The following is a 13,873-nucleotide window of genomic DNA, read 5'->3' on the forward strand; positions in this document are numbered from 1 at the left end:
TGGGTGAAATACTTCACAACAAACCAGGCGATTTAAGTGACCGTGAACACGCCACTGAGTATTTCAGAGAGATTTTCCTCACAACCACCTCTAGGGTTTTTTTAGAGAATGGTGAAAAAAAAAAAAAAAAAAAAATCCAGTGAGCAGCAGTTCTCTGGGTGAAAATGCCTCGTTGATGCCAGAGGTTAGAGAAGAGCCAGACTGCTCCAAACTGATAGGAAGGCAACAGTAACTCAAACAACTGCTCATTACAAACAATGATCTCCACAAAAGCATCTCTAAATGCACACGAAAAACTGTAAGGAACTGGACTACAGCTGCAAAAGACCAAGTACGAGTAATAACAAGACAACAGTTGGGGGGGCTTAAGTTGCAATTTATTTGATGCTCACCTCTGTACCAAGACAAGAGATGAGACTCAATAACAGAGTACAAAAACAAATATCTATAGAAAAGTAAGCTTATATTGAAATATGTCCAAAGACGTTATAACAAAACATGTAGCTCACATGTTTTAAGAGCAATCGTGTACGATGATAAAATACCAAGTGAACATATTTTACATTTGTGTTTTTATACAAAAGTGTCAATGCGAGTCACTCTGTACAATAATTAACCTATAGAAAAGAGGACCTTTTTTTTTTTAATCCACTGCTGTGCACAATCAGTATTTGGAAGGCACTTCGCAACAGACAAAAAGCACAAAGCAAAAACACCCAGGCCGAAATAATACGTCATGTTTTACACTGGAGTACCAACATAAATGAAACAAATTATACATCCCTGTGGGGGAGGAAAAAAATCAAACCAACTACAAAAAAAGAAAGGTTGAATTACATCCTTACAGCATTTTACACTTGTCTTGAAATAATAATTATGACAACACAACCCTTATTACCTTTCAAAGAGTAAATACTAGTGCAGAGTGGATCAAAAAAGAAAAATCAAAAAAGGTCAGCTGGCAGCCTGAGCGCTACCGGAGCAGAGTTATAGTACAGTGAGCAGTGAAACGACTACTGCCACCAACCAGTGATCGACAATCAGTCCCCACCTCGGCTCGCATGCCAGAACATGCAGTTTACCCTTCAAATGGCCATAACTTAACATCCCTCCACAAAACAGACAAGAAAAAAAACAAACAAAACCAACGGAGAAAAAAAAAAAAAAAAAAAATCTTTTTATGTACAGGACCACCACTTACAAACACTGATCATATTGGTTGGTTCTTTTATATATCTATATATATATATATATTTATATATATTTATAGAGGTGTATATGGAAGGTATATACACTTGTTACAATCACAATATAACTATAAATAATAAGGGAATGTACTGAATTTAACAGACTCAATTACCCACAAATAATAATTAAGCAGAAAGCAGGAAACAGATCAAACAGAAAGTCACACACAATTATACACTCTGTTTTTGTTAACAGAGAAACACACACACAGTTTGCTGCTGGACCCAGCCTGATTTGCATCATGATACACTTTTAAAGCACAAAAACAAAACACCAACCAATGAAAAATGAGGTCCACATGACACTAAATCATTAAATTTAGAGCATTAAAAAGAGCAGATCCCTTTCCACAAATGTTTCAGTGCCACCTGTCGGTGTTTTCTGATTCACCACCACTACAACAAAGAGGGATGAAAGAACATTGTGAAAAACTGGGATTTGTGTTTGTCGGTAATTTAATCAATAAAGTGAATTACATCTGCAGATACATGGGTTACTTTTTATATAAATTCAAAGCATCGGCTGGTTTCAGCTTCAAAACACCAATTCTTCGGGTCTTTAACCGTCAGCCACACCGAAGATGTTGCGTTGTGCTTCAAGACACTGTAAAAGGATTTTTTCCCCTACCCTTATAAGCACACATGAAAAGAAACAGCAGTGTTCAGAGGAATGTCTGTGAATAAACACAGTGAGACACCCAGACAGGTACTCTGTGACCATTGCGGCAAGCGCAGCACGCGGCGGCAACAACACAGCAATAGCAATCTAAGAGGAGGGAGAAGAGTAACAGGACACGAAACAATGACACATTAAAGAAAGCCAAATATGTTCTGCTGACTCACAGGTTGGTGGATCACATTGCAAATCTTTCCTCGAACCCTCTCGATGTCTGTTGCACAACACACACAAACAACAAACACGCATCTATATTTAATATAATTTAGAGTGAAAATAATCAAACTGAGCAAATCACAAGATTTTTGTTTTCACACAATGAAAGGGGGAAAAAAGAACTACACAAAATCAAGGGCATTAATAAGTTAATAAAATATAATCTACATTTCTCAAAATATATACCGAAAATATACCTGACCTTGGTCCCTGTTTCATTTACACAACTGATTTAACACCTAAAAAAAACAAGACTGGGAAACGCTGTCCATGTAGCAGGAAAACAAACCTCAACGCTAACAAGCTTATGACGATTCAAGACAGATTTTGCATCCAAATATGTTAAAAAGAAAAAGAAAAAAAAATCTCATAGGAAAAGCATTCAGGTACACTGTGAAGATCACAACAATAAATGGCTTCCCTCTCCTTAAAGGAACATTTCACAAATAATTCAACTCAACACATAACAAAGGGCTTTTTAAGTGCTTCCTAACACCTACCAGTCCTACTCACTGGCATAAGAACTGACACTTGACACACTGGAAGCAAAAAAAAAAAAAGGAAAAGAAACAGCATGAAATACACATCAAGCCTGTTAATAATATTTCTTCTTTAGCATTTAACAGATTAAAAAAAGCCCTGCTAGCAAACTTTAAGCCAAATTAAATCTCTTTACTTAAGAAAAAAAAAAGTCCTCTCTTAAAGGTAGTAAGTAAGGTAATGAATACAGAATTTAGCCCTCTTGTTGCTCTGAGGTAAAGACATCTGTTTAAAGACTTAAGGGGAGCGTAAGGATATAAAGCATTAAAAATTCACTGTGATGGCCATGGGTCTATTAACCAAGTACACCAGAGTAGGTGAAGTGAGCAAAAGGACAAAGATTACTTTACGTTTTAACGATGCAGTACAGAATTCATCTCAAACATGGGGATTTAACTGTGATTGGTAAATCACACATAAAAGCTGAAAGCCCTTTTCAGACGTGCGCTCCTTTGACTGAATGTCTTGGTCACTTTTCTTTAACAATTACCAAACTCGTTAGGTCAGACCTACAAGCGTTTATCCATCATGAATTCCACAAGAGAGACCTTGCTTCTAATAAGGAGTGTGGTTAATTACTCAATAACAGCAATACTTAATGCCACAAGCACAAAAATCTACTTACGGGAAACAGTGGGCTGAGTCTTTACACCAAATGGCTCTCTGTCATAGGAACATTAATGTTAAAGTGACCCATGTCTGAATTGTCTGATTGCCATCACTTTAACAAACTGATAAATATAATCAGGGTCTGAAAAGGGCTTTAAAGAAAACAGAACTTCGACACATCCCTAGCGGTTAAAGGAAATAAAGCCTTCACGTAATTTCTTTATAAAGCAAAATGCCAGACACATACATAATCTGGAAAAGTAGAAAAGGTAGGAATTATATGGCAGTCTTTCACAAAAATATTGGATACACATTAACCAACATGACAAAAAAAGAAAAAAAAAAAAAAAGTAGTCTTGAGGCAAAGATATTCCCAAATACAGAGTATCTTCTGTGGGCAACCCAGCTTTGTCCTAAGAAAAAGTGGCTTTCCTGCAACTTGTAAAGCCTCAAGCAAAAAAGGTCACTTTCCTCCAAAATCAATTCCACTTTGACCCACCTCAGCGTCCACCAGTGAAGAGGCAAAAGCTGATTGAACTATCTGAAAGCCAAAGGACTCGAGCAGAGACATGTTTTGTTGAGGGGAGAAGGGAGACGTCAGGGAAGGGGCTATATCACTCAAGCTGGACCCCGAAACGCCCTGGACCTTCTGGGCTTTGTGAACTCTGTGCTGGTGCTTGTTGAGGTAGGACTTTGTGCGGAAAGCCTGACCACAGATCCCGCAGATAAATTTCTTCTCAGGGTCTGTCTTGGCTTTAGATGCCTCTGGAGAGACCAAAGCCCCCGCAGAGGCGCCATTGCAGGGCAAAGAGGGCATCTCGAGTTCTGGTCCGTCGGTTTTGTGTGGAGATTTAAGCTCTTCGCTGTTGGACAAATCCCCGAATGAAGGATCTGATTCTTCCGATTCCAGGTGAGGACATTTACCAGCGTTTTCCTGCCCGTCTGAGGTAGATACAGCATGGACATGAAGAGGGAGGTGAGGCAAAAGAAAGGGGGGGGGGGGGACAAATGGGAGAAAAAGAGAGGCATGAATTAGGCTTTAGGCTTTCTCAAAAAACATCTTTAATCCATTTGTTGGCTGGCACCTGAAAAGAAATAAAATGTAAACTTCGGGGGTCACATGAGAAAGCACCAAGCACGGGCAGAACCAGTTACGATGACTGAAAGACATGAATAATTAAATACAGTTCTTTCCAAAATGTGGCTACAGCATTTAACTACACAGTCATCTAGCTCAGTCCATTTGCCCGGTGTCCACTGAGAATTCTGCTGTGCTCATCCAACCAATAGGCCATGCTAGCACCATGCCCCCACCCACCCTCCTGCTGGACTGTACTGACCTGTGACAGGCCCATGGACGGGGAAGCCAGGCACCCCGCCAGAGCGACACTCCCAGAAATATGGAGCCCCACCTGGCTTCCCCATGAGCAGCTCAGGCTGCAAGCAGAGGGTTGAATGGCCAGGCTGGGGAAGAACTGGGTGTCCAGAGAGCCCATGAAAGCGCCCCTCTGCCTCAGACGAGGTGAGAAGCAGCTGGCGACTGGCGCACAGGTCTACACAGCACCCAGCCAGGGAGAAAGGAAGGGGGAGGGACAGATATAACAGGCCGGTGGAAACCATATGGACAAAAATACCTTTACTTCATCACTAGTGTTAATGCTGTTTGTACACAGTATACTAGACATGTACAGTACTGAAAATGAGCCCATGCTGAGTGAGTCCCTTCACTAAAGCTGGCGTTGATGAATGAATTAACCTTTTCCTCAGCTCACAGTCAACAAACAATAAATCCCTGGCTGCCTGACTGCTTTAATCAAACTGTGCCATTTCATTATAATCCTTGCTGAAACTTGATTTGTTAAACACAGGTGCAATTAAAAAAACTACACGGGATCCTTTGATTGCACATGCTGGCTCATTAAAGCAGCTAAAGAATGGAGCCAGCAATTAATGTCACCAGATGCATCTGTGAATCCAGCTGTATCTTGTCACAATGCCCCCCCAGGGAGAGAAGTGTAACGTTCATACGTCTCACTGGTCCTGTGACACGAAGTGAAGGTTACAGGTAAAAGAACAAAAAAGAAGTAGAGGGGAAAAAAAAAAAAAAGGGGGGGGGGGGGGTCGTGTGCTTGTCAGTGGTGTCGGTAAATGTCTGTATAACCAGGGGCGCACATAAGTGGTCCGCAGGTGCGCATTCGCTGTTAAAATAAAAGATGCACACCAGATAAGAAGTAGCAACGCGCGTTTGCGCACATAAAATTTTCTGGAGGACAGACATTTGTTTAGAACTCTTAAAGATGTCGAAGAAGCTCCTTTAAGCAATTACTTTGGTGTTCCTCCACCTCCAAAGAAATGTCAGAAGGAGTCCGAACCGCAAAAGAAGCGCGTATTCTCGGAAAAGTGGTTGCAGGAGGTGAGCTGGCTTCAAACAAATGATGAACGCACAGAGCTCTAGCAGACAAAAACAGTGCCTTTTATAAGTACGCGAACGCGCGTTGCAACTTCTTATCTGGTGCGCAGCGCGTCTTTTATTTTGACAGCGAATGCGCACCTGCGGACCACTTATGTGCACCCCTGTGTGTGTAACTGTATTTCCCTGTATTTAAGTTTTACAGCCTTTTCTGCTGATGAAAACCTCCCGCATTCATTCTATACTGAAGTTGTGAAGAACTAGAGAAATTGAAAAGTTCATGTCTTCCTATTATGTATTATTGAAATTTCTAGGTTTTTTGTTTTGTTTAAAACAACAACAACAACAACAACAACAACAAAACCCAAAAAACCTTGTTTATAAATAAAGGACAGTCTGACCAAATACCTAACAGAACTTGTTCTTTAATTTTACACATTTAGCAAGTAGAAAAACTGAGACCTACAGTCGAAACTGCACTTCTCCATATTATATGTTAATATCTAATTGCTTAAATGTCTTTACACCGACAGAAAGGAGAGTTTTGCTGGTCCAGTACACTTAAAGATCAAATTGGCTGTATGTGGCCTATGAGGTAAAACAAGTTTAACTTATCTGGTATAAACATGCTTTTTTTGTGTCATTTCAACAGAAGCTCACTTTCCTTTATAAGGTTTAGAAGTTTAAAAAAAGAAAGAAGACCAGCTATCCCCCAAACTAGATCCTGACCAATATTATCAGTTAATATTGTCCAATCACAGATATATAATCAATAACGGTGGGCAACTTTTCAGATATATATATGGAAGGCTTCTTTTAATGAAATATAGTAAATATAGTGCTGCAAGTTTGTGACATATATTGCTGGAAAAAAAATTAAATTTTTTAAGTAAGAACATCATTTTCCCTTTTTAGTATCAGAGCTTAATATATAGTGTAGTAATAGTGCTTTCTAATAGCTCTTTGACTAAAAGGTATGCATTTTCTGAAAAGACAGTTTGAAGTTGCTATTATAATTGTGACTGCTGCACTTAATTTTACAAATGCCACATATAATTTCAAAGCATCCTGCAGTGGTTCTTGGGATTCTCATGCTTAATTTGCACCTGTGACAGGTAAGAGGTGTGAATTTTAGAACCCTGTTGATGTTTCCACTGACATATTATGTGTAGTTGTTAATGTAATCCATTATTTTAAAAGCCCAAGTCATTAAATTGTAAATCAACAGAAGACAGCATTTTCTTTGATATTACATTTAACCACTTGTGGGTTCGGTTCACAGTTTCTCCAACAGAAATGGCACAACTACGAAAATTTCAATGAATCCAGGGCAAATGGAGCACACGTTAGGACGATCATGCAACACTGTGCATAGCCCAACAACAGTTGATGAACCAGCCAAGCAGATACAGACACTGTTAACCATACGGCCATGGCCATGCTGGACAGACACACGCGTACAAATAAAAGAAATGTGAATTAGTATGCGACCTGCTAACATGGTTGAGAGTAAAAAAAAAAAAAAAAAAAAAAAAAAAAAATGGTCAGCTTAAGAATTACAAAAAAAAAAGGATAGATCTTCAGTTATTCCAAGTGGCAACAGGAATATGTAGGCAGTTTTCAAAACAAAACAGGGTTTAAAAGAATAGTTGTACGTACACATCACATTAGAAATAAAGCCTAAAGTTTGAGATGAGTCCAGGATGTTAAAAGATAAATTAGTTCTCCAACTACCAAACAGATTTAATGCTCTAGGGTGTGACAATAGTTTCCCGCAGCCCTACCACCCCGACCTTTGGCATGAGTCACGAAGCTGGCCTGAGCTCACTGGCATTTCCAGCTTTTTATGTAACACTGACCGCATGCCTAATTAACCTGGATATCATTAATAAAAAAATAAAAAAAATTGGTGCCACAGTTAGAGAATAATTACAGCAACTGTCGTCACAGAGACGTGCAATACTTGACAAATGAAGGTGCAATAGTAAATGTTTCAGCAAAAAGCTTGGAAGCAGGAGCTGATGTATGCGTGTGTTAACATATACAGAGATGCAGCAGCATGTTTCTCCCCCCCCAAAGAAAATAAATAAATAAACGGCCGCAGAACAAATGAAAGCCAGAAACATGAAAGTTTGGGATGGGGCGGGCGGCTGCTTGCCTTCCACTGAGCACTGGCGTCCCATGTGGTAAGGGTTGCCGTTGTGCATCTGCAGTTCCCCCCTTGGCTCAGGGAAGGTGTGCATTGTGGCAGAGGGGGGCAGTGGAGAACCGTGGTGTGTCTTTATATGCACCTTAAGGTAGGATGCGGTGGAGAAACCTGGGACCAAAGGAACAAAGAAGAAGGAAGTTGCTTGACACACTGACATCCCCGCCTGTGAGAGAGGTGTCCTGAAACAAAGGCGTACTGTTCGAGTTTGCTCCCACTCCATGATTCATTTCTGGATGTGTGGTGAACTGAGAATTGTACTGCTCCACAATGTCAAACAACAGAGCTTCAAACAGTTTTTTTTGTATTGTCTGGACTTGTAAAAATAAAGACAACATAATAATACTACAGTTTTACTAAGCCCCTGGGAGGAGAAAGGGCTTTTCCCATGGATCACAGTTCTTACAGATGGAATGACTCCTTTAAAAACACACTGAAATCAGTCTAAATATAATTAGATTTCTCCAATAAATTTTCAACAGTACTGAAGACACACGTCAGAACAGTAAATAATCAGGTCAGCCAGAGGAGTCCAACCTGCATGATCACTACTGGCCTGTTAGAGACTCTACTGAGTCTCACTCTCTGTAAAGGCCTAAAGATGCAAAAACCAGACACGTGAAGAAACCTTCAACACGTATGACTGAGACTGTAAGCACCATATGAAATTCAATGTTCAGACATGCAATTGCAAAAAACTAAAATCTGAACCCTCAGCAATTTCCAGGATACCTGAAATGACCGTCGTGACTTTAGTAGATCATTATAGCAACTTTTGCTGAACACCTGATGAGGACAAGGTTATGTTCAGAGTTTTGATTTAAAATCGACTGCAAGAGTAATTTTTTTGTCATTTCTTTTATTTAAGTGTGACACACGCACACCATCTGCTGAAGAACTGCATTTCATACATGCAACATGTTGAGCTGCACATGACTAATAACACTAAAAGAAGCCGTGAAGTTACAGCAACCCAAACTGTATGCGTCACCATTGTTGCAGGACTTTGCATGCATTCAGTTGGAGATGTCGAAAATGTGAAAACCTGCCCTTTATGTTCGGTCCCCAACCAGCTGCCAAGTCAGTTTTACAATACTGGAACCGCAGCTAATAAAACAGACTGACCAGTTCACTAATTTAGTCACAGGCTCTTAATCACCAGGAATAATCGAGTGATAAAATCCACTTTGTTTTGATCTGGCCACATCTCGCATCAGGCTGTGAAAAAGTATGAGGCGTGAATGCACAGAGTAGTCTTTAATATTTAAGTGCGTCGAGCTTAGTTTCACACCAGTTCTGTGCTGCTGTCGCATTAGAAATGAACTGCGTCGCTGAGAGCACACGGAGCGCTTAAATAAGATCAAACAGATCACACATTTTTGGCAGCATTGCCAAATTCCCTCATTTGCAGCAGAGTGGACTTCCAAACTTTTTTATATTCTTTATCACCCATTTATCTGACAGTGTCTTCGACTGATATGAAATGACGCATCAAACACCCTCTTATACGAGTGCACGGCCTGGAGCAGAAAGTTGGTCAGCACTGTTCTGAACCCCCCCAAGTCTGAGATCAAGTTTTAGGTTTTTCAATCTAGCCAATGATAAGAAAAACTCGCTTACTTAACTGGAATTACAGTACGCACTTCTGGGCTGTGAGTGATTAATGAAGCCTCCCCAATATAGGATTTTTAGGACAGAGAGATATTTGGCGATTTAAAAATCTGATATTCCAATATGCTATTCCTTCTTTTTTTAGACAAACGGATTTTGCCCAACAGTTATAGTTGCTGCTGTTGTTATCAGGGAACATTCAGAGTAATGGAGGAACAACTGATGGACGTTTTTCCCCACTTGTCTTCTTATTTCCATTTATTCACCATTATAAATGCTGATACTGGCTGATAATATTGGACCACCAATAAATCGGTCAGGCTTGTTTGTAAATCAGACTGATCTGTCTATGACTGTGATTCAGATGAAGATCACAGCAGATTTTATGGATAATCAACAGAGAAAAATTTGAGATGTAATTTTACATCCATGTAGTGAAGTTAATCTTCACAAACAGATTCACTGCCAGATTATGTTATTCAACTTCAACCCACAAGCTACAAGAGCAACCAACTAAAAACTCTTATATAATCAAAATCTTACTTTTAAATATCACAAGATCACAAGGCAGTACATCAACCATAACTCTAGACTCGTGTCTTATTTTTCCTAAAAGCACATTTACCAATATATCAAATAATATCAGTCTGTATATTGTGAACATCCAGGACGTCAGCACCCTCTGGATATTGATCAAGATAGGGGGTAGAAAGGTTTCAGATTTCGAACCCGAGTACAATGCTGTTTTGTTTTTTGAAGGAATTACCTTTGTTGCAAATGCCACAGTAGTTATGAGTTCCTTCACTGTGTTTCTTGAGATGGTCTGTCATGTAGGCAGCTCGCAGGAACTTGCCGCAAACTTTGCAGGGGATTTTGTCCTCGTGGCATGCAAGGTGAGAGCGGAGACGATCTCTTGTGGCAAAAGAGGCATTACAAATCTGAAAGACAGAAATCACTGAGCTAATGCCTCTCACAGTAGAAAAAAAAAAGAAACTCATTAGATGCGGCTATTCACTAAGTAAGACAGACATATTGATCCTACCTGGCACTTGTGAGGTCTCTCTGTTGTGTGTACTTGTTTGATATGTCCATTCAGGTGGTCTGGTCTGAAAGAAAACAGTGCAAATTAAAGTCTGTGCATCATGAACTGATATGCCTGAAATCAGAACTCCCTGTTAACCTGTATGGAACTCTGTATATTAGTACTATATTAATTTCTCAATTGCATGAAAATCAATCACGAGAAGGAAGCTACTCAAATTAATTACATTCATTCATGTCTCAGAGAGCTGTCCTCCCACAGTGTGCAAGCTGGCAACGAGGTACAGGTGAGCTGTATGACATTAATATAACAAAGGAGTCCTTAAGAGGCTCCTTTGTTTTAAAAACAAAATAATCAAATCAAGGCTGAAGGTAAAGCAGCCTTTTCCTCAAAAGAGGGTTTACTAATAACATTAACAGTGTCACTGTTCTATTGAGGGGCTCTAGGAAGCCAGACTGGTGACCCTGTATGCTCACCAACCTGAAGCCAAAGTAGCTTAAGAGAAAACATAAAAGTATGTCTTCACAAAGGCGGCCAGTAAGAACTCTTCAGTCATACCTGTGCTGACACACACAAGATTTCTGGAAAATTTGTGGAGAAAAAAAAACAAAAAAAACTGCTGCTTTCTTCATCATGTCAGAAACATTAACCTCCAAAGCAGTAGGTGGAGGCAGTGAGCTAAAACCCAACCTTCAACTGGTTTGAGTATCTGAAAACAAAACATAGTGGTGATACTTTAACGATTACTTACACTGGTTATCCTGAATTTGACAGCTGTGGCAGGACGCATAGTGGGAGGTAAAGTAGTGATAATGTTATATGAAAGGTGCATGCATGGCTGCACGGCAGTAGTTAGAAACCATGGACAAGATCCTTAGCTGTTGGAAAGATGGTGGCGTCTGTGCATCTCTAAAAGCTGCTTTGACTGTTAAATATAGAAGCACTCACTTGATACCGTCACATAATGGACTAAATTACATGTGCTGATTTACACATGTACCTTTAATTATATTAAGGAACAACAAAGCACATTTCTGTCTGGGATGATCTGGAAATTTAGGGCATTAAGACCCAGTAACAGCACTGTGTGTGGTTTTTGTTTTGTTTTTTACAACTCCCAACAGATTCTGACCAATTATCATCATCATCATCATCATTATTTATACATCTCATTCAACTCACCTTGAAAACCCTTTACCGCAGCTTTGGCACACATAGGGTTTGCCAACTGAGCCGTCGTGGGAGCGCACATGGTACGACATCCTGTCCTTGCGTTTGAACCGGAGCCCGCACACATGGCAGGCGTATGGCTTCTCCCCGGAGTGGGAGAGCTTGTGTCGGTTCAGGTGGTACACGTCGCGGAAAACTTTCCCGCAAATGTCACAGCCGACGTGCCGCCTGGTCCTCTCTCTCTTGCGGCCGTTGTCCAAGGCGAGGCCTCCGTGTAACTGCACGCCGTTTTCCAGCAGCCCGGGCTGAGATAGAAGAGAAATTCCGGCCGGGGCTGACAGGCTGTCGCTGAGGTTGTTTACAGCCCCGCTGGAGGCTCCGTGCTGCGCTTCGTGGTTCTTCAAGCGGGAAGCCTCGGTGAAAGCTTTGCCACAGGTCCCACAGGGAAACAGTCCGTTGTCTTTCTGGGGGCTGTTGTTAAAGTGAACAGCCTCCACGGCTCCGCCAGCTTTCTTTGGTCTCCCCCTGCACCGTTTCGACCCCGGGGAGCCAGCGTCGTGAGGAAACGCGTTCCCCGTTATTTCCGCGGATGGGGAGACTGGCAGTCCCTCAACGGGCTCCAACATTGGCACCGACGACTCGCCGCCGTCCTCCAGAATCGCGGCCGCGTCTTCACCTCCGTCCACATGCATCTGCATGCTGTTAGCAAAGCTCTGACCGTTCACCAGCATTCCCGTTCCGTTTACCAGACCCTGGTGAGCCACCGGGAAACCGAGCTCCGTGGCCCCCGTGGCCTGGAATAGACTGGCATCTCCTCCCCGAGAGGTCGGGACGAGGATTTGTACGTTAGACTGTTTGATAACCTCCTGACATATCTCAATAACCGAGCGCATCAAAAGAAATTTGGCAGCTGTCATCAACTCCGGGAAACACTCCAGTCGGACCACGATCCTAGACGTGTACGCGAAGTCCAGGATGTCTTTAAAAACTTTCGGGCTGATCGTATGCATCTCCAGCTCCTTGGCGTCGCCGTCGCCCTCAGTCTGACGGCTGAAGACCGACTCGAAGTACTCGCTGCAGGCGGCTAATACTGCTTTATGGGCAGGGAAGCTTTCCTCGCCGACGCGCAGGATCACATCGCAGAACCTGCCTCCATCTTTCCTCTGAATGTTGAGGTTGTGTAGCATCTCCGCACTGTGCTTGCTCACCTGGTAGGTGTACGAAGAAGTCCAAGACGGCTCTGCTACTTTCTCCATGCCGAATTCATCCAATAACAATGGTTGTTGGCGACAAAGGTCGGAGAAATGGCAGATTATGCGTGAGGATTTCGATCAACCGAAAGCAGCTAGCTACAAAATCCAAAACCAGCCGCCCCTCCCGTCGTTTTAGCATCTAACGTTAAAGGCTAGCAGTAGCAGCAGCAGGGAAAAATGGCAGCCCCCCAGCTTCCTGTGAACTTTGACCCTGCTTTCTTCAGGGTGGGGGTCGCTCGCTTTGTAATAATAAAAAATATATATCGATATCAGTGCTTTGACAATGAATGTGTATTTTTTATTTTTCTCTGGTGGGATCGGCGCTGCAGCAGTACTCCGGCGCTGCAGAGGTCTTTCATTTCTTCATGCCTTATGTTTGTACGCAGGTCTCTTCCTGCCTGCTGTCTGTGAAAACCCCTCCCCCAACCAGCCAACCACAACCCCCTCCTCCCGTCACTCTTTATGAGCGCTGTCTGTGAGCCTATTCAAAACACATGCAGAGCACAATGCACCAGTCACTTCAGGTAAGGGTCGAGCTGCACAAGGCAATACAACTGTACTTATTAAATATACATCTCCACTGATGAACTGTAGCAATAATTTGGCTGTTTACCAGTTTTAGAAATTGGGGGGGGGGGGTTAGTTAATATTCCTCAAGTGGAAAAAAAAAAAAATCACTAAATTACCGAGGTTGTCCACTCATCTGCTGACACAGAACACTGCAGGCTATTTACCACAACTCACTGGGCGACTTCAATAGTTACACTTTGCTAGAACCAGATTGGACCCCTTTTACTTGTAGAATAGCCATAATTATTCATAACAGACTTCAACAAGGTGCAGGAAACAGATGTTGGGTCATCATGCACCACGTAGTTGCTGCAGATGGACAT

At 41.7% G+C, this 13,873-nt stretch overlaps 1 protein-coding gene across 4 annotated transcripts; it reads right to left on the reverse strand.

Moving 5' to 3' along the window:
- Nucleotides 1–446: 446 nt before the first annotated feature.
- Nucleotides 447–13,286, reverse strand: patz1 (POZ/BTB and AT hook containing zinc finger 1). 4 transcript variants are annotated; one of them, XM_085457153.1, is made up of 5 exons: nucleotides 11,740–13,286; nucleotides 10,558–10,621; nucleotides 10,282–10,453; nucleotides 4,629–4,841; nucleotides 447–4,230 (listed from the first exon to the last, which is right to left on the reverse strand). In XM_085457153.1, exons 1-5 carry the CDS (start codon nucleotides 12,981–12,983, stop codon nucleotides 3,752–3,754), a joined length of 2,172 nt encoding a protein of 723 aa, XP_085313279.1. In that variant the 5' UTR covers nucleotides 12,984–13,286; the 3' UTR covers nucleotides 447–3,751. The 4 variants fall into 4 exon arrangements, with proteins under 4 accessions (XP_085313279.1, XP_085313280.1, XP_085313276.1 ...); XM_085457154.1 differs by lacking the exon at nucleotides 4,629–4,841 and adding an exon at nucleotides 7,857–8,015; XM_085457150.1 differs by lacking the exon at nucleotides 4,629–4,841.
- Between the last annotated feature and the right edge of the window lie 587 nt (nucleotides 13,287–13,873).

This window comes from Copadichromis virginalis, linkage group LG5, assembly GCF_057382275.1.
Source record: "Copadichromis virginalis isolate Kocher_CV1m ecotype Utaka linkage group LG5, C_Virginalis_male_GT1.1, whole genome shotgun sequence".
Lineage (NCBI taxonomy): Eukaryota > Metazoa > Chordata > Actinopteri > Cichliformes > Cichlidae > Copadichromis > Copadichromis virginalis.

Bases quoted from the DNA above. Each gene is read 5' to 3' on its own strand.
- patz1 (XM_085457153.1), bottom strand. From the start codon at position 12,983: ATGGAGAAAGTAGCAGAGCCGTCTTGGACTTCTTCGTACACCTACCAG. The intron at 10,454-10,557 runs GTAGGATCAATA...TCTGTCTTTCAG, and splicing joins AGAGACCTCACAAGTGCCAG to ATTTGTAATGCCTCTTTTGC. The intron at 4,842-10,281 runs GTAATTCCTTCA...GGTGCTGTGTAG, and splicing joins CTGTGGCATTTGCAACAAAG to ACCTGTGCGCCAGTCGCCAG.